At 43.3% G+C, this 19,284-nt stretch overlaps 3 protein-coding genes across 8 annotated transcripts in view; 2 read left to right on the top strand and 1 right to left on the bottom strand.

The window, feature by feature from the left end:
- Positions 1 to 2,592, top strand: part of MNAT1 (MNAT1 component of CDK activating kinase) — a 117,653-nt gene extending 115,061 nt beyond the window's left edge. For all 3 annotated transcript variants that reach the window (XM_086895562.1, XM_023927368.2, XM_023927369.2), the window contains one exon: positions 1,405 to 2,592. In XM_086895562.1, coding sequence (XP_086751688.1) covers positions 1,405 to 1,525 — 121 coding nt within the window. In that variant the 3' untranslated portion in view covers positions 1,526 to 2,592. The remainder of the gene's footprint in view (positions 1 to 1,404) is intronic.
- Positions 2,593 to 4,551: 1,959 nt separating this feature from the next.
- Positions 4,552 to 10,722, bottom strand: TRMT5 (tRNA methyltransferase 5). 2 transcript variants are annotated; one of them, XM_086895561.1, is made up of 5 exons: positions 10,616 to 10,722; positions 8,416 to 9,065; positions 7,988 to 8,112; positions 5,877 to 6,531; positions 4,552 to 4,840 (listed from the first exon to the last, which is right to left on the bottom strand). In XM_086895561.1, exons 1-5 carry the CDS (start codon positions 10,618 to 10,620, stop codon positions 4,776 to 4,778), a joined length of 1,500 nt encoding a protein of 499 aa, XP_086751687.1. In that variant the 5' UTR covers positions 10,621 to 10,722; the 3' UTR covers positions 4,552 to 4,775. The 2 variants fall into 2 exon arrangements, with proteins under 2 accessions (XP_086751687.1, XP_023783139.2); XM_023927371.2 differs by having other exon boundaries at positions 10,062 to 10,620.
- A 104-nt stretch (positions 10,723 to 10,826) lies between these two features.
- SLC38A6 (solute carrier family 38 member 6) overlaps positions 10,827 to 19,284 on the top strand; it is a 37,412-nt gene continuing 28,954 nt past the window's right edge. Inside the window, exons 1-4 of one of the 3 annotated variants that reach the window (XM_023927372.2) lie at positions 10,827 to 11,000; positions 11,512 to 11,633; positions 12,338 to 12,411; positions 16,455 to 16,507. In XM_023927372.2, coding sequence (XP_023783140.2) covers positions 10,848 to 11,000; positions 11,512 to 11,633; positions 12,338 to 12,411; positions 16,455 to 16,507 — 402 coding nt within the window. In that variant the 5' untranslated portion in view covers positions 10,827 to 10,847. Of the gene's footprint in view, positions 11,393 to 11,511; positions 11,634 to 12,337; positions 12,412 to 16,454; positions 16,508 to 19,284 lie in introns of all 3 variants that reach the window. The other 2 variants (XM_086895557.1, XM_086895558.1) reach the window with 2 other exon arrangements.

Below are 19,284 nucleotides of genomic sequence, written 5' to 3'. Positions count from 1 at the left end.
AGAGCCAGATTCTGTCACAGCTTGGTACAAAACACCTCAAAACACCTCACAGGAGGTAAATTCAGTCTCAGCTTCAGCATCTCACCAAGAATCTCTCAGAATCATTGCTCATGTCTGTGCATTGTGGTTATTAGGTGCAAGAAATACAGTTTTTAAAACTGTAATTAATCATTTCTCAGTAATATCTTTTTCTGTGCTTTTATGGCATCAATGGGTATGACTGTTTATTATGTCTTACCTATAAAATCTGACCTGTTTTATATACTCTTTATGGAAACAGTGTACAGTCATAAATTAAAAGATGCAACTGTTTTGGATATTTTACTGGTGGTCCTGTATTTTCCTGCCAAAAGTGCAGCTGTTTTAGGTTTCTCGGGATAACATTATAAAAGGCTGTGTGCATTTTGCAAGTTTATGCTTGGATTGCCAAGCCAGGGGTGGAGTGACTCAACCTTCCCAGGAGCAACATGTACCAAGTGAGGAATCAAAACAGCAGCTGAAGCGTGGCCCCCGTGGAAAGCACTTTGTGTTCATGGGCTTGTGTCTGGTGCTCAGGACTGGAGATGGTTCTCGGGCTGGTCTTGCTGGGCTGACAGTCTGTCTGTTTGATGGGGTTTGGTGCAAAACTAGTGGGGAATCTGCCTTGTATTTGTCTCATGGGGTGCAGGAGCTGTGGGGTTGCAGTGTGGGATGAAGCCATCCTTTAACAGGAGCTCTCGGTGTGTGTGGCTGGGGTGGAGCCCTTGGAAGGAGCCAAGGGCAGCCAAGAGTGGCAGTGCCAGCACAGGCAGCGTGTTTGTGTTTCCATGTCAACTCCTGCTCCATGTCAACTCATCGCTCTGGAAGGTTTGGGGTAGAATTAAATGGCTCTGCAAATGGGTGATGATTAATGGGGAAATTTAGAATCTTCTTTAGCCAAAATGATGATGGCCTCCCACAGATCTAATTCCCAGGGTCAGTGGGCTCCAGGCACAGGTAGCAAGCAAAGAAGTTTTGTGGTCATCAGAGCAACTGGTGCCATCAGCTTGGTGGGTGTCTGGCATGAAGTAGCAGAGCTGAAACCCTCCTGTTTCTGTGGGAGTGCAGGAAAGCTTCTGGTGGTGTCCTGGTGTTGGCAGGACCTGTGGGAGTGGGGAGATGAACCACCCCCAGAGCAAGCACAGAGAGCACAAACCCCTGGGTGCCCTCAACCCTGTCCCACCAGAGCGCTGGTTGGGGCAGCCTGCCTGAAGGTGCATCATTGCTTCAGCTCATGCAGGTTTTATCCTGATGTGTCCAGCAGGCAGTGGGCAGCTCCATCTCCTTGCTTTCTCCTAAAAAGTAGCCTCAACCTCGCTGTCCTGTGAACTACAGGGTGTTGGATGTGTTTCCTATGTTCTAAAATAACGCCGCTCTTTGCTGCAGGTACCTCACCCACGTTCGAGCCGCCTCTCCGCAGGACCTGGCTGGCGGCTACACGTCCTCCCTGGCTTGTCACCGGGCCCTGCAGGACGCTTTCAGCGGGCTCTTCTGGCACCCCAGTTAGCCAGGGAGCAGCAGCCTGTGGCCAAGGGACACCCAGAGGGGCGAGGAGCGACCCAAGCCAGCAAAGGTGGGGCAGGATCGCCGCCATCTGCGTCGGCCGGGCTGCACTCACTGCTCTGTGCACCCCTCTGGTGCAAAACCAGCTGCGTTTAAGTGTTCAAGGGAGAAAACAAACCCCGTCTGCACGAGAGCTTTGTGAAATGGTAGATACATTCTTGTGGAGGGGGAAGCTCGTTAGTCATGTGGCACTTTGCTGAGGGAGGCTGAAGCAATAAGCCACATCTAATGGAAGATGTGAATAACTCAGCTGTGTACGTTTGAGGCTTAAAGAAATACACTTGTAAATTTTTTTTAAGTAAAGCCAGACTTTAATAAAGTTTGTGGTTTTACTCTTATTGCAGGGTTTTATTTGCACAAGCATTTAAATGCCATTTTGATTATAACATTTAGTGTCAATATTCAAGCCTACATTTTCTTCCCATAAAACTAGTTTCCCCAGTTTAGACAAGTGGGTTTTTCCTCCTGCCAGCTGGATGAGATGAGAAACTCTGGAAATATGCTGACACAACTCTTGTGTGGGATCCTTCCTCCGTGTGTCACTTGGTTCTCACCTTTGCTTGGAAAACAAATCTTTAGCTCAAGGGCTTTCAGCTGAGGTGCTCTAGAAGCCATCTAAGAAACCCTGATACAAGGCAAAGTCACTGAAGTAGTCACAATTGTGGGGTTCCCTTTTGGGGTTTGTTTGTTTGTTTTGCTTTTGTATGTTTGTTTTTTGCTGTTTATCTCCATTTGCAAATTTCTGTCATAAACTCAGGAGCTTCTTCAGGTGGGAATATCCCTTTGGCTTTGGGGATGATCCCTACCACCTGATGTGATCCTTTTTGTATTCCTTGCCTGCTCCTTGTAATGGAACATTAACCAACTGCAGGAGATGGGAACCTGCTCAGGACAGCCACCTTGGACCATGTTTTATAGGCCACCTGCTCATACCTATTGAATCCTGCTCTGAGGAGTGCATTTGATGGATGTATTTTTTTTATGCTGTAATAAAGAGAAGAATAAAATCTGTTCCAGACTTGATGTTTTCTTATTAAAGAAAATGGGGGTGATGGCAGAATTTCCATTGCCCTTTGAAATCCCTTTGGTTGTGCTCAGAACAGCTGCTGACAAGGAATGTTACAGAAGGCAAAGGTGTGGAAGAGATCAGATCCTTCCCTCCTCTCTCCCCTTTCCCAGGCTCACCCAGACTGACAAAGATGCACCTCACCAATGATCTCTTTATATTCACTTTGTAAAACCCCAGGTCATGCCCTAAGGAATGCAGAACTGCATATGCATATTAATATTTCTAATTTCAATACACTCATTAACTTGGCTTGAATAACATTTATTATGTCATTTCTTGTACACAGAACTGGCAACTGCACAGACAGCTGGAAACCCCCTGGTTATGATTATAGTGATGTATCTGCTAGACTGGCATCTAAACTGGAGTTTAGGGAACTGAAGTTCTGCTGCTGGAATAACGCTTCCATTCAGTCCTTAAGGGAAAAAAAATTCTACCATTTCAAATCCTTCCCTGCCCTGGGATGCTTTAATGCAAATCAGGTATTTTACAGGCTTGACCCAGAAATGGTGATCAAAGCCTGGTTTCTGTTGGTGCAGAGGTGCCAAGCCCTAAATCGGGGCTGTGAAGCAATGTGGAGTCCCAGGGACCTGCAGTCTGTGTCAGGCAATGATCCCAGGGCGGCTGCACCATTCCAGAGTGGTGGAGAGCCTTATTGCTCCAGCAGTGTTTGTGGTGGGCTCCGGAGAACAGGAGCCACCTTCAGATGTTTATGGGAAGGCAGAGGGCAGCAGCTGGAGAGGAGCAGAGGGGTCAGGACACATGACAGGCAGCGGAGCAGCAGTGAGGCCGGGAATCCCAGCACAGCAGTGCCTGGGAGGAGAGCACTCCCAGGTTGGAGCTGCAGGAACTGGTGTTAAAGGCTTGAGCAGGAGTGCTCGGGCTCAGTGCAGGCCAGGGAGGAATCAGGATACCCAGGAGAGCCAGGATGGCCTCCCTGGGGATTGATAAATGTGATCCTGCAGGAACCAGGCTGCGAGGGCTCGCTCCAAACACCGGCTGTGCAGCCAAGGGAAGGAAAGGCTGTCACACAGAGCCACGAGCAAAACAAATCCATGGCCCTTGGTGGTGTTTGGGTGAGAACCAAAAATGCAGCAGGCTGCAGGCTCAGGGCTGGAGCCACAGCAGCAGGGCCAGGAGGGTGACAGACATCTGGTTGCTGGGCGTGAGCTCAGAGCTTGGGCTGAGGGAAAATATCTGAAACTGAGAGGGCGAGCCGAGTTCTCTGGCCAAATAAACTATTTGTGGTTGACATTGCCCAACAATAGTTTGGATGGGTAAGAAAAGGAAATCAAAGGCAGAGGCTTTTCAAATCCCTGCAGAGTACAAGCAGCCAGCCAGAAAGATCATCCAGGGACTGCAGCAGGGGAGCAGGCAGAGGTAGGGAGAGCTGGGAGAGGGCAAAGGCACAAAAGCCACAGGAGGACACAGTTTCAGGACAGAACTGTTTTTCAGGTGCTAGTTTCAGCCTGGAACTGCAATGCAAGCATGAACTTCATCTGCAAATGTGCAAAAGACATTAAAGTCTTTCTGGCTCTGACCATGGGCAAACACAAAGTAGGAGTCAACTAATCCCTAACTAAATCTTGGTGTTAAAAAGGATTTTTTACTCAAAACCTCAGGATATTGGGCTATTTTGCCCTTTTGGTATCTCAAATTCAGCTTTTGAAAGGTTACCTTGCTTACTCAAGAGCTGGGCATCTGCTAACCATAATCCAATATTCTGAAACCAAAACATTTGTTGGAGAATCCAAGGCAGGGGTTATGTAAGTCACCTTCCTAGACCCGACAAGACATAAAAATCTGTTCTCCCCCACAACTTGCACATTATCCAAATGCTACTAAACAACCCCAGGCCCTGTCACTGAGTTAGCACAGAATATGAAACAACAGAGAGCAGGGAAGTACCAAAACACATTTATTATAAGAGAATAAAGTTTTAATTTTTTGTAGTAATAACAATTTCAGTCGATCCCACAATGAGAAAAAAAGGTGACTGCAGGAAGCAAGATTCCCAGAGGAAAGCTGCAACTTGATGGGAACACAGGTCTGCTCCTTATAACTCATGGAGTAAAACCCCAAATATCCTTTACACAAATTAAGGTAGTCACCACAACTCTGGTCTTCAACTCAGTAGCTTCTCTTCTGAAGAGTCTTGGCTGGTACACAGACGTTTTGAGGCTGGTTTTGCTGGAAAAGGTTAGAAAAACTAAGTTATTTAATGTACAGTAAACAGACTGACCTAATCACAAGCTCTGGAGCAGGGAGCTCTGTTAAGGGATTTAATAAGAAGAGATGAGAGTTAAAATCAGGATTAACAGTCACAAATGAAAACTCCTAGAGCAATAATGGGGGGTCTTTACTGAATGCCAAAAAAGACTTCCAAAAAACCTGTATGGAGCTACATTTTGACCTACATTTCAGTGCTACCCAACAACAGCATAAAAATAATTCATGGCATTAAAGCTTTATATAAATCTCCTTTCCTCCAGTTCGTGTAACTGCAGGCTGAGAGCTTTCCTCTGCTCTCTTTGTCATGTAGTGCAAAGCCCAAGATCACTGAAACCAACCAGTTTCTACAAGTACTTTAAGAACAAATGAACAATTATAAATAAAAAAACCCAAACCCACAAAACAACCAAATTCAGTACTGAAGATCTCTAAGGGTATCTATGTCCCAGTTAAAGTGAACCAGGTACAGAACCTGATTCTGCTGATGTGGTGACTCCAGGCCTCACTGAATCTGTGTGAGCATAAGGAGAAGGTCAGAGCTGGGACCAGTCCCTTGGAAATGTACTGATCTGGGCAAAAATGCAGCTCCAGTTCTGAAACACTGAGCTAACAGAGATGTGTGCTTGGCATTAGATCACAGAGCCACTGAATATCCTGCACTGGAGGCACCCACAAGGATCACTGAGTCCCCATCCTCCCCCAGCGCACAACCTGAGGCATAAAGGTCTGGTTTATGGCCTGTGGGGTGATCCTGTCCAGTCCATTTTTCTGGGGAGGCTCATGCTGGGATCAGAGGAGCAGAGGAGCAGGTTGCTGTTACCGAAGTAAGGAAGCAAGGAAGCCCTGCAGCTGCTGCACACGTGCAGGCGCTCGTCCTGCCTGCCACATCCACGCCGTTGTCACACGCCTGGGGTGGCCCATGGGGCTGACCAGCCTGAGGCAGCACAAGGTGCAGCCTGAAATCCCAACGCCACGTAGGAGGTTTGCTCCTTACCTTCGTCAGGGCAGGGCCTCTTGTAGAGCACATCTGCTGGGATCTGGAAACTGAGGCACAGCATCTCCTTGTTGGGCGCCACGTTCCTGACCAGGAAAGCGGAACAGCGTCCAGCCAAGGAGGTTCCCAGCACAGCTTCTGCTCGCTCCTGAATGTCTCTGGCTGGGTCGCTGTGTTTGGAGAACCCGTAGCAGTGCACAGTGGGAAGGCCAGCAGGGCTGCAGGGCTCCCCGACCAAGAGGTGCCTGAAAACATCCAGAAACTCCACAGCCAGAGCTGGCAAATTCATCACTATGTGGAAGGCGGTTTTCTGTTCTTCTTTCAGGAGCGGGAGCTCTTTGCTGAGCTCCTCCCTCACCGGCCCCCGCAGGAAGTCCCTGCCGTCCATGTTGAACGCCTTTACCTTGGTGTCCACTCTGTTGAGCTTGCAGTTGTGCAGGAGCCAGGTGTAGGACTCAGGGTTGAGGTCATTGGCAAACACTCGGCACTTTCTCTTGGCTGCTGGGATGGCGAAAGGTCCGATGCCAGCAAAGACGTCGAAGAGGACGTCGCCGGCCTTCAGCAGCTCCACTATACGGCTGTGCTCTGTGGACAGGCGCGGGTTCCAGTACACTTTGGAAAAGTCCAGTTCATAGGCAATGTTATTTTCTTTGACCTGGAAGTCCAAAAGGTTTGCTTAAGCCTCTGTGTTCGAATGCCAGGCACATTTAAGCATTATCACTAAGAAAATGAAAAACCAAGGTGCCTTATCAAAAGATAACATGTACATCAGCATTGTCCCACTGGTAGCACACAGGAATCTTAAATAAACACCTCAACTAAGCAATCAAATAAACAGATCTGAAATCAACAGATCAACTCATCAGAAAGAGCCATGTCCCCAGTGTCAATCCCAACGGCTGGCTTTATGCAGGTCTCAATCACCAGGTGGAAATAAAGCAGCAACTTAAAATGACCCTAAAAAAACCTGAGGGTTTTCAAGAGCTTTGTGGCTGGCTGACAACTCCTCTATTGAAAGCAGACCTTGGAAAGATGCCTCAAGCCCTCCTTTGTGGAGTGCACACAGTAAATAAGCGTCTGAGAATGATAGGCCCAAGAACAGGAACCGTCAGCCAAATTCAAAGCCGCTGGGAGCCAGTCCTGCAGCTTGAAAAATACTGTATTTCATCTCCCAAGGTGACAGTCTGGAAACTGATCCAAACCCAAGCTTTGGGATTACCACTGTCTTAAGAACAGACCTGAAAAGGAATAGTATTTATTCAGATGAGAATGGGATGCAAGATAATACTCTCTTTGCACCAGCACGTGGAATTGTCTGATTCCAAAGTACAGTAACTTGGGATCCAGATCACCACAACGTTTGCTTTGCCAGCAAGAAACACCCTGAAGTGTCTCTGTGCTCCTGGATGCAGCTACATGGTGTGCCAGGTGTGTGGTGACACCATCTGCATAATATTCAATTGCCTCTGCTGCCTTGACAATCTAACAGCCTTCTCTCTGCATGAACAGGATGTTCCACCAAGCTATTCAGCCTTTTATTTGGTAATCTCATGTTTTCTCCTTTCAAAATATAAAGCTGCTAACAGATAAGAGAAAATATTTTTGTGGAAGCAGTGGGCCAAGTTTCCAGCTACAGACAAGAAATCCTATGTGAAGAACACTTGGCAGTTACACAGTGATTACACCTGATAAATGTCAGAGCAGAGGAGACAGGAGGTTTGTCTTACTGCTGACAGGAGAGGAAAAAGGCAAAGGCAAAATGTTGCCTAAGTTGCAAAGTTGGTGAGATTGAAATTTCTGTACCAGCCACTGGACAAGGCTTGGTGAAATCAGGAAACTGGATTTTCTTAGATCAAAGCCACATCATTAAATCTAGGCTGTGAATGTGGAATAACACATGCCTTCCTGATCCCCATGGCTGAGTTTGCCCTTGGCAGACCAGGACCCGGCAGAAAGGAATGCAGAGGTAAGAGCCAATCCTTAGGCTCAGACAGGTGTAAGGAAGGGCACTGTGCAAAGGATCAGCAGCATCCCTGCATCACATCTCTCCAGAAGAAGCCTTTGGGTCTTAGCACATTAAATTTAAAATACCAGAGGGAAAAGGCCTGTACCTTGGTCACCAGGTTGTTCTCTCCAGCAAGCACTTCCATTTCAAAATTCCTGTATGTGCTGTCAATAATACTGGTTTTATTCACTACACAGCTAATTCCTGGATTCTTGTCCATTATAACCTGGCCTGAAAGAGAGGGTGAGAGATAATTATGGTTAAGGGACCAGGACCTTTTAATGTTCTGCAACAGCTACAACAAACCTGCTGTTTACAGCTAAATTAACAAAAGTAAGTGTGTGTTGGAACAACCTCCCTCTAATGACTCAGGGCTGCAGCTGTGGCCTTTTCAGGGCACGCATTTCACCCTGGCCAGGGCTCAGTGCAGTGGGAGCACCAAACTGAGAGAGCTGTGCCCCTCAGTACAGTACCTCAACTTTAGCAATATACAAATGGCACAAATACCTTCCTGAGAGAAGCTGTTTCACCTACCAATCAAGTGTCTATAGGGCAGTTGGTGATCCCTGAGATTCAGATGAGCAATGTGGCCAACACGGCTGAATCCAGAGGTGACCTCTTGACCTTGGGGAAGGACGGCTCGCAGGATCTCCTCTGACTTGAAATTCTCATAGGTCAGCTCCAGGTGGTACTTGGTCACTTCAGGATGGACACTGAGCTGTTTCAAAACCTGCTGCTCTGACTCTCCTAATGAGAATTCCGGAACTTTGTGAGGATCCAGGATAACAAATCTACTGTCCTCATCCTCTGGATCCTCCACCACTCGTTTGAGGCCGGGACGTTGCAGTACTGATTGTTTTAGAGACTTCAGCACACTATGCACAATTTCTTTCTTGACTTTAAGAGCTGGAACAACCACTGTCCTTTTGAAAGCCTCTCTGTTGAGCAGTGTCATCCCACGCACTCCAGGATGTGGCAAATACAGTTCTGGATTAGTTTTATCCTCCACAGTTTCGGGCATTGTGAAGAAAGTATTTTTTTTAACTACTACAAAGAGCCCAGGTATTCTGCCAGAATGTTGTGCCAATAACATCCAAACTGCTGGAAATGATGTATTTGATGCAGCTGTCCTAAAATGATTAGTTTTCAGTAGTCTGGCACAGTATCCCAATCTCCACAAAGTCCTAGAAGAGAAATTACTCATTTTATAGACATTATGTAATCATTCCATTTAAAAGGCTGCAAATCACATGGATTTGCTGTTCTCTTAAACCAGAATTTCCATCTGTACCAAACAATCCACAATCATTTAGTAAAGCTCCTTATTATGAAATATATGCTGCAAATTTCTATTATTTTGCAAGTGTATCTTTAGACTCAAACATTAACTGACTTCAAGCAGCGATATAATCCCCTTCTGCCAAAAAACAATGACCTCTCTTTGTTCTAATAAATGTGATATTAATCTCAGTAAGCCAAATGGAAAGACTTCTACTGTCTTGATCCTACTCCTGTTGGATTCCTCCTGTGTCTGGTAAAATTCATTACCAAGCAGTGGTTGCTAGAAAACAGTTATTAGCAACAGTGGTTATGATCACTCTGGTGATTTCTGCCTCCCATGCCCCAGTGTAAGGGGTTCCATGCTCTGTAAGATCTTTGCTCCATGAGATGCATGCCAGAAAGGTCATTAATTAAATGCAATGTCCAGCGTAAGGTCCAGAGAAATATCAGTAATGTCTGTTCCTGCCACTGAGCCCCGGTTCATCCACGGGATGGTAACTTAAAAAGCGGCTTTATACTTCTCGAAATTTTTTCCTCCACTAGAGACAGACCAAAAGGACCCAATTTTCTGCCTTGGCAATGGCTGCTCCAAAGCAGGAACCAATGGATTAGATGGTGCTGGAGGCTGGCATTTCTCCTGACTTTTTTTAAATCTTCCTTTGAGAGAGAGGCTCTGCAAGGAAATTGGTTCTCTTGCCTGCCTCCCTCAGCCTTGCCCCTCTCCAGGGTAACAAGAAGCTGTGTGTTCTCTCTCCTTCACAAACCTGCTGTGCACAAACCCTGCCAAAGCTGGCCCTGCTCCCATCCCCCGTCCTGCCCAAATCCCAGCTCCTTGCCGGGAACTCCTTACATCTCCCAGGCACCCCACTTCCCTAGGCCAGGGTTTTGGCAGAGCACACCTTCTTCAGGACACACTGCATTCCTCACGTCTGCTGCACAGGAGAAATCCCCTCATCCAGAGGCCTGAGCACCCCCGTGCTTTTCCTGGGACATTTTCCTGGGGGTGGAAATGGGTGGCGTGGTTCTCAGAATGAGAGAATCGAATAGGCTGGAAAAGGCTCCTGGAATTGTCGAGTGGAACTGTGACCGAACACCCACCACCATGGCACGGGGTGTCTTAAACACCTCCAGGACAGCGATTCCACCACTCTGCTGGACATCGTTCCAATGTCTAATCACCCTTTCTATGAAGAGATGTTTTCTAATGTCCAAACTAAGCCTCCCCTGGCGCAATTTCGGGCCACGTCCTCTCATCCTGCCGCTTCTCGGTACCGGATTAAACCCACAAGATAAAGCCGCCCGCAACGCTGGATCTGGCTGGAGGCCCCTGCCGCCACCTCCCCAAGGCGCCTATAGAGAGACGCCTTCCGTCACCACCACGATTCCCGTTTATCCCGTTCTCCCCTCAGGGAATTCTCTCCCCGCTCAGCCCCCTCCCCACCCCCGCCCTCACCTCATGCCGGGCCCCGCGCGGCGCGCGCGCGCGTCATCGCCGCTGCGCCGTGGTGGGCGGAGCCACGGCGATGGTCACGCCCACAATGCCCCACCCCATGTCCCCTCAGCGGGGCGGGCGCGGGGCGTGACGGCCCCGCCCCTCAGCGCTGACCACGCCCCAAATGGGACCAGCCCCCATTGGCCCCGCCCCCGGCGCTCCCCTCGGTGGCGCTCGGCGGGCGCGGGGGGCGATGGCGGCGGCGCCGCCTTGGGGGTCCGGGCAGGTCCGGCCCCTGCCCGCCCGCGGCTGGTACCTCTCCGCCCGGGAGCGGCGGGAGGAGGACGAGGAGGAGGAGGAAGAGGACGGGGAGACTGCCCCCCTGCTGCCGCCGCCGCCGGGCAGCGTGCGTGTGAGGGGCGGCGGGGAGGGAGCGCCCTGAGGGGGCTGCGCTGGGTGCTGAGGAGAAGCAGCTCGGGGAGCGCGGGTTCAGGGGACGGGGCTGTGCGGGGCGGCTCCGGGGCGACAGCACCTGGGAGGGTGATAATCACCTGGAGAGGGGGGATGAGCCTCTGGTCCCATCGGTGCTCCTGATCCCTTCGATTCCCTGCTTGCTGGGCGCTTGGAAGTGCTGCCATGTGCCCTCGGCCCTGTTGCGAGCAGGCGGGGAGAGCCGGCTCCGAGCCGTAAATCCTGCTGTGCTCGTTTTGCGCTCTGCTCTCGCCGTGTTCAAAGGTTGTGGGGCTGCCGGGCGGCATCGCCTGTGCGCATCGTGTGCGCGTCGTTGTAGAATGAGAAGTGAGATTTTAAAGAAGGAAAAGTTGACTTTTGCCCCCTCCCTTGAATTTCATTTTAGGAAAGATCAAAACACCTCTTCCACTAATTGTACTTTTTTTTTTGTTCTGTCCTTTTCACAGGGTTCTTCAAGTCGTGGTTCTTCCTTTGCTTTCTCAGTGTTTAACTTAATGAATGCAATCATGGGCAGTGGGATACTTGGCTTATCCTATGCCATGGCCAACACAGGGATCATGGGGTTTAGGTAAGTTTTCAGTTTTTACATATATTAATTCTTAAACTCGTCTTGTAGGATTAAATTGAACAAAACTGGATTACTGAGACTCCTGTACAAATCTGAGGAAGAAATAAATAGCTTGTGCCTTTCAGAATTGTTGGTTAAGATCTTCCCCTTTTTGATTTAGTTGTTCAGATATGGCCTAACATAAGTCCTACCAAGACATTGCATTAAATTGCCACAGGGTGGCAATTTCTTGGCCATTATTCCTGACAGATTTATATTTTCCTTCCAAAACTATAAGCTCCTTTACTTCCAGGAATGGACCTTGTGGAATAGGATGGATATGTGGCTGAAAACTGTGAATCAGCTTGTGCTTTCGTTTGTACTTTTGCTTGTTGCAAATGCTAACCTGTGGGTAATGGGGAAAAAGTCACTGGAATTGTCACTTTAACCATTTCCTAAGCATTGGTTTCATTTCAGTGGAGAATGTGTGTTTGTGTATATGTGCACACACAAACTCCCATGGTTATGAGTATTCTGTGTTCCATACATCAGGGCAACTTGGCAAGTGTTGGGAAGATCAGAGACCACATGAACCATAGTCAGCAGATATAAGCCTTAAAATGAGGAAATCATGTAGCCTAGTTCTTGCAAGTGTAGCATTTTTAAAGCACGGAAGTGCATTGTAATGTAAAAGTGCTTAATTGTGAATATTTTGTGGTTTTTAGTATCTTGCTGCTGATTGTTGCCAGCCTTGCTTCTTACTCTGTGTTTCTTCTGCTCAGTATGTGCACTCAGACTGGTAAGTGAAAAGGATTTATCTAACAGTGAGCTCTGAAATATTTCCTCAGTTTTATCACAGAGACATCACCCAGTATAAAGATTGCAGTTAACAGTGGTGTCTGACTGACTGACCTTGAAATATGTGATGTTTATAACAATTAAAATCTGCCATCTAAAAACAGGATTTTGAGTCTTTTTATACAAAGCCAATGCCAAACTGACTGGTTTCTAAATTTTTTATTTTATTTTTTCCCAAGTGCCTCTCTTATCTTTCCAGAGAGAAAGATATTGTATTTCTGCAGCAAAGTTATTTTGGTGCTGGCTGAACCTTACTACATCAGTGTGTGCTTTTGCTTTCAGTGAATGTTTAAGAGCAATAAAATAGCAGCCTTTCATTCTCCTAGGAGTAGTACATGTATTTTTGTCCATGGTTTGAAATGGATACCTTTCAAGTTTTTCAGTCATATTGGATTATCATTATTCTCATGCTGCTTTATAGATGCAGCTTATAAAGCATTTTTAATGCTGAATGAGAAGTCATGTTGCAGTCCTTGAAAACTGCAGTGCTTTGAGACAGTTCAAACAGTCCATTCTAATACCTGCAGGCAAATCTCCTCATATTTTAATTCTTGCTTCTTTTAATTGCTGCTGAAACAACTGAGTCGTTCCTTGACTTATCATACACAAAGATCATGTTACAGCAGGAAGTCTCCCTGCTTATTGTTTCCCTCTCATCTGTTTTCCTGTCTTTTCAAAGGTGGTGGGAGAAAGCCTCTGCTTCTTTCCTCCTTGGCTTTGTTTTCTTTAGCTGCCTTTGGTCTCTCAGATGATTGCTTCCTGATTCTTCTTAGATCTGCTGCTCCTGTCCCCACCTGTTGAATGATCTTCATACATTCTTAAAAAACACCCCTCAGAGGTAGGGTTACTTTTATGATTGGTATTGTTGTCTGCTTGATGATTTGGGATTAAGTCTTTGGTTATTTTTTTCTTCTTTTGGAATGCTGCTTATTAGAAAGGAATCAGAAACTCAAACACGTAGCTGGAGAGGTACATGAAGAAAGGGGAGACTTGGGGTAATTTTATTGGCCTTTTTAACCACTTACTTCAGCCTGAAAAGTTCTGTATTTTATGGCATTAAGTGATATTAAGCTGTTGTCTAGTAAAAAAATAATTAAAGAGATTCTTGCAAAAGAATTATGATGAGGGGGAGAAATAAGGATTTAAGTCTATTGAAGTAAGAAGAATTTGGATGGTCTGAACTCGGAGGCCTGATATGCAAGAAGGGTTTAACTCCTCAGTTCTTGTCCAAAGGGAACAGTCCACCTCAGGAAAGCATTTCTGAAATGCATACAGCTGCAGTGTCAGGATGAAGAATTTCTCTTGTTTGAAACTAAGAATTAGTTATCACCTAATGCTGACTTGCATCAGAACAATGTCTGGATAAGTTTGCTGGATTTATAACCTTTTGTGTTTTGATTTTTTTTAAATAAGAGTTGAGATTGTATTTCCTATAATTTCTGACACTTATTGAAGTAATTAATGTTAGATAGCATTAGTTTTTCTTTGGAACACTGTTTAAAAAGTGGGAAATACAACATGTTGTACCTTGGCAAGTAAAATCTCTGTGCATGTTTGATTCCAAAGTAGGTCATTAAACATTTTCTTTAAAAAGTCTATATTAATTTGTAAACAGTGTTACAGTATTAAACTTAATCCATAGGAAAAAACTTGGAAGGAAAATTTAGTATTTTTATATTAAAACTAGCTAGGAAAATTTAAAGGATGATGAAGAGAAACTGCTGAAAGTTTTTGTGAACTATTATTTAAGAGAGAGATGACGTATAAAACACCTTCTGAAAAGAGAGCACTAATTCTAATTCCATTTTAGACAGAGGCCAGGATTTATTAAGCACAGGCATTTTGGTTGCAGTTGAAAAATAAAGATGTCTTCAGTTACTCAGTTATGTTAGTCTGGACTTTGACAAAATCAAGTGATTTGTGCAGACCAAAAGGCTTAGCAAAAAAAATATTCCCAAGTGTTCAGTTGAGATTAGTTTAGTCAGTGTTTGTCCTAGTGTTAATTCAGTATGACCTGTGTTGTTTTGGGCTGATAAAGACTAAGCTTACTCTGTAAAGCAGAGGAATTGGGAATTTAAGTGGGATGCACTTTGAAGTTTTGTGGCTGTTATTTTCTTTTCATTTTAGGAGTTATTCACAAATATTGCTGGTACTATACTTGCCCCTTCACATGCGAAGGAATAATTTCCATGGAGTGTTAATAACAATAAAAATTAAGCTGGTCAAGCAGAACTTGTTTGTCTTTATATAAATTGCACTAAATAAATATTTTATTCCATATATTCTTGAAAGTACAGAAGTAATGTGATCGAGTAATAGGGCTTCCCAGTGTTCACAGGACTAAACTGTTTATAGAAGCAGTTACTACAAAAAATACTCTAAGGTTTCATATTGATCTTTTGGAATTGTGTGGAAAACTTTGTTCTCTTTGCTGATAACTCCTACTACATGTGTGCTGTATGTTTTTTACCACATGGTAAAAATAACTTGCTCTTAAATATGTTTACTATTTTACTGTTTGTTTTTTTTTTTTTAATGGCAGTGAAGATGGCTACTTAAAATGCTTTTTTTCCTCCCTTGTGATCAGCTACTTTATAAATGGAAATTAAGAAAAACACTAATTAGGATAAAATCTAGTAAGACAATTTTTTTAAAAATTATATCTGTTAGAGATAGTCCAGGTTTATGCCGAATACTGACTCTGGCTCATTTAATTTTGTTATTTCATTTATATTGTCGTAGTGTGCTGGTGACTGTAGTAGAGCAAAATGGGGAAACATTGCCCTTGAGAAAATCATGTGAGGAAATTTATGAAATTTTGTTAGTTTTGGTTTTTGTTTTTGCTTTGTTCTTTCCCCCTCTGGAGCACTGATCTAATTGTGTGCAGAACTTCAGTGAAATAAAACCACCTAAGCTTGGGCAAGTCTGAGGCTCCAGTCCTGTCATCTGATCTCTGTGAGCTGCCTGTGTCTCCCATGTCCTGTGTCATTTACCTCAGGGAACAGGGCTTCACTCAGGTGTGAAAAGCTCAGCTTGCAAAGCTGGGCCCTCAATTAAGATGTGACAGGAGCAGGAGCAGTGTTGTACCAAACAGAACCAAGGAAGAGAAACCCAGTGTCCTGACAACAGAATTATGTGGGTTTGAGATTAATTTTACCTTCTGAGGCATTCACAGCTGTTTTATTATATCCCAAGAAAGTGAGTGGTGTTTCTCAGAAAACTTTCATCTTTTTGATACTGCTTGAGCTTCTAATAACAAAATACAGAGTAACAATGAAAGGCTTTAATATGACTTCCTTCTCTCTGAGAAGGGATTGTTTTGAGTTACCAGCAATGTGAGCTTCAGCTCACAGCAAAATTATACAGGAAACCACAGGCTGTTTTAATGCAATTATGTAAGTGGGGTGCAAGTAAGGGCAGGATTTTTGTTTTGCTTTGGGTTTTCTTTTGGGTTTTTTAAATAATAGATTTCAACCAAAAAGTGTTTACCTTCACCTCTCTTGAAAATGCATAGGGCCTAGTTCTTAAAAGCTGGAAAGATGGTAATGTTTGTATTTGTAGAAAGATGAAGATGTATCCTCTGTTGTCATCCTAATTTTAAAAAACCTGCTGTTTTAAGAAATAAAATGTGGAAATATCTTATATCTAATTGCTAATGCTAATTTCATAATTCTTCACCTACAAAGAAAATCTTTGGGAGAAGGCAATTTGCCATTAATGTACTACTGTTATATTTTAAATACTGCAGCTGCAAATACTAAATTAAGTTTCTGAAGAGTCTCTGAATGTTTGAGCATAGAGCCATATTTTGTAGCAGGAGCACAGATGTATATAAAAGATATTTTTTAAGTAAAAAATACTATGAAATATTCTTTTAATTCTGAATTTTATTAATTTGAAAAGGGGAAAAAAAGGGCCAAAAATATAGCTTTCAAGCTTTTCATGTTATTTTAGCTCTTTTCTTTTTTTTTCCCTTACCAACAGCTGTCACTTCTTATGAAGACCTTGGCCTGTTTGCATTTGGATCAGCTGGAAGGGTGAGTATTCTTTTTCACCTCTGTTTTTCTTCTTGGTCTTGTGCATCCGATATGCAACTGTTCTTTGCACAGGAAAGAGACATAAATGAAATAAGTAGTGTATTACTGATACTTGTAGTGTGCTGAAAAATCCATCAGATCCTGAAGCTTTTCACTTGGTTTCAGTTCATGTGCCTGCTCTGTGGAAGCTCAACGTTAGTTAAATTTATATTCCCTAAATGCAGGATTTTGTGCTGTTTTCCAGTCAGTGTTCACTTTTAGTTGTCTGTACAAATCTGCTCACTGGCATTGTTGTCAGATTGGCTCAGGGTTCAGATTTGATGGAGTCCTACTTCTGTTGTAAAAGTGTTAAGAGACAGGTAAGTGTTGGATTTGCTGTTGGTGTTTCAGCATTTAATAGGGATCTAAGATAAGGGATGGCTTTTCTTGTCATTTCCACAACAGGAATAACTAAGAGTACATATAATGAATGTTGTTTCCTTTTGTTTAATAAGCTCGTCACATGACTGTTTCTTACTTGTTTTATTTCATGATTTAAAAAAAACCCCACAAAATCTCAAAAAACCAAACCAACAAACAGAAGCAACCAAACAAAACCACCATCAAACCATTTGTGATAAAAGAGTAATCAAAATATTAGCTATTTTTTTTTTGTAGTGTGTTCTGAATCTTTGTCCTAATAGTGATGTTATGTAATAACAGTGGGTGCACATAAATACTGCATGTGAATACAGCACATTTAATGTTATGAATTCTATGCTCTATGTTCCAGTTACACCTTACTGAAAACGAGTTTTTACTACTCACAAATGTGATTTTAATGTTTTCCTGAAAGAATGCAATTTTTTTAAAATTAGTTTGGCTTAACAGGCTAGAGGCTGCTTTCTTATATCTAAATGTCAGTGAGAATTAAACCTGAGCTATCAGGTGTTTGTAAGGCTTCCATTAGCATTAATAAGCAGATGAGTATAGTCCAAGGATCAATATTCATTGATCAAATCAAGAAGTGATCAACCTCAAGAGATAATAAACCTTGACAATAGCAGGGTATAAGACAGTTATTTTTTTACAGGAGCTATTCTGTACACTTTAACCATGAGTTATAACTATGCTGTAACATATCATAATTATGACTTGAAAAAGTCATAGAAATATAGAGCTTAAGAAGAAACTAAAATGTGACTTACTCTGCCCTGAAGCAGGGCTGAACATGCATAAACCATTCTTGGCAGATGCTTATCTAATCTGTTATTTAAAAGCTTATGTGAAGGAGATTTAACAGCTTCACATCATGGTCAACATTGTATTTTTTGTTTTTAATTCTTCTTAATATACTGTTTCATAATTTGCAGTTTAAGTAATCCGTGCTCAAAAATATCTGACCTTTTCAGTGTGCATGGAGAGCGCTGGAATATTTCTATGCTGGGAAGCTGTTCCTTTGATAAAATAATCAAAGTTCACCAAGCTTTCCTGGTGAACTGATGTTTTCTGGAACAGTTTTCTTTGTTGCTTGAAGCATCTTTGATATTTATACACTTTTCTTAAAATTTGCCTGCAAGACAGGCTTTGCTGCTTCCGATTGTGTTATCTCAGACTGTTTTCTCTTTGCAATCCAGTAACTCTTAAGCCATGTATTTAATGTTTCCTTCTTGAATGCCTTGCTTTTAACTGATATTGTTGATTTTTAGGCTTTGACCATTCTGAATCCCCATCTGTCCCTGAATACTTCTCACTACAGTCAGGCACAGATGACTTTTTTTTTGTTTTTTTTTTTCTCTGTAGCAGTACTTACTTCTCCCTCACACACAGGGAATGATACTGCCAGGCCAGTGTAGAACCTTGCTTGAACTGGCAGCTTAGAGTGAGTAAACTGTTGGTTAACTACTCTTGAAGTAGAGCAATTACTCAACCTGGTGATTTCCTTTCAAATTAATTTTTCTGAGATTTGTAAGAATGGAAATATTCTACTGTTGGAAGATTGCTGATTCTCCCTTTCCAAAGGTGTGAACTATTTGTTTCCATCTCTGGCAAATTCCATGCTTTTTTTTTTTTCCTTTCCTTGGTGAGTTTTGAACTGACTTTGAATTAACTTAAAATCTGAAATTACTTTTTTCCAAGTTGACTTTATGGCTGCACTCACTTAGGAAATGTCCTATATCAAGAAGAATAGTGGGTAGAAAGAAAACTGAAGTTGATGTTCATGGTATTTTAGAACTAAAATCAAAAGAAAACATTGGAAAAGCTTTATAGCCACTTCTTGGTTGTTTTTTTTTGAGTTGGAAATTAATTTTTTTTTATTCAGACAAATATTTTAATAGCCTGTGATAATTTTTGCTTCCATATCAGTCCAGTATGAATAATCACAAGTGCTAAGGAAAAGTCTATCTGTGTAACAAGTTTAAAAGTCTCTGTTGTCTGTGTTTTCAGAGGTAAATGGTAATTTTCATTTGTATTCACCTGATATCAGTTAAAATTCACTTATGTTTTTGGTCATTTAAAAACCTTTTCTTCTGCACAGCAGCTTCACTGCATAATTACTCCTGCTTTATCTCAAAATAAAAATGTGATATTTCAGGAAGGATTTTTGTTTCCATGTTCATTTTAGATTGTGCTGCTTTCCATGTGTTAAACTCCCCACTATGGAGAAGATTCCCTTCCTTTCAGAACTAGTTATCACTGCTACATCTGGTGTGTTTAAGATAATACACATGTGGTTTATGCCTGCTATAGACATATGATTTTAGTTATCCTTACCCTTTCTAAAGAAATCAATTTTT

The sequence above is a fragment of the Cyanistes caeruleus genome, chromosome 6 (assembly GCF_971803275.1).
Source record: "Cyanistes caeruleus chromosome 6, bCyaCae1.hap1.1, whole genome shotgun sequence".
Classification (NCBI taxonomy): domain Eukaryota; kingdom Metazoa; phylum Chordata; class Aves; order Passeriformes; family Paridae; genus Cyanistes; species Cyanistes caeruleus.
This window is presented reverse-complemented; position numbering and strand designations above follow the sequence as displayed.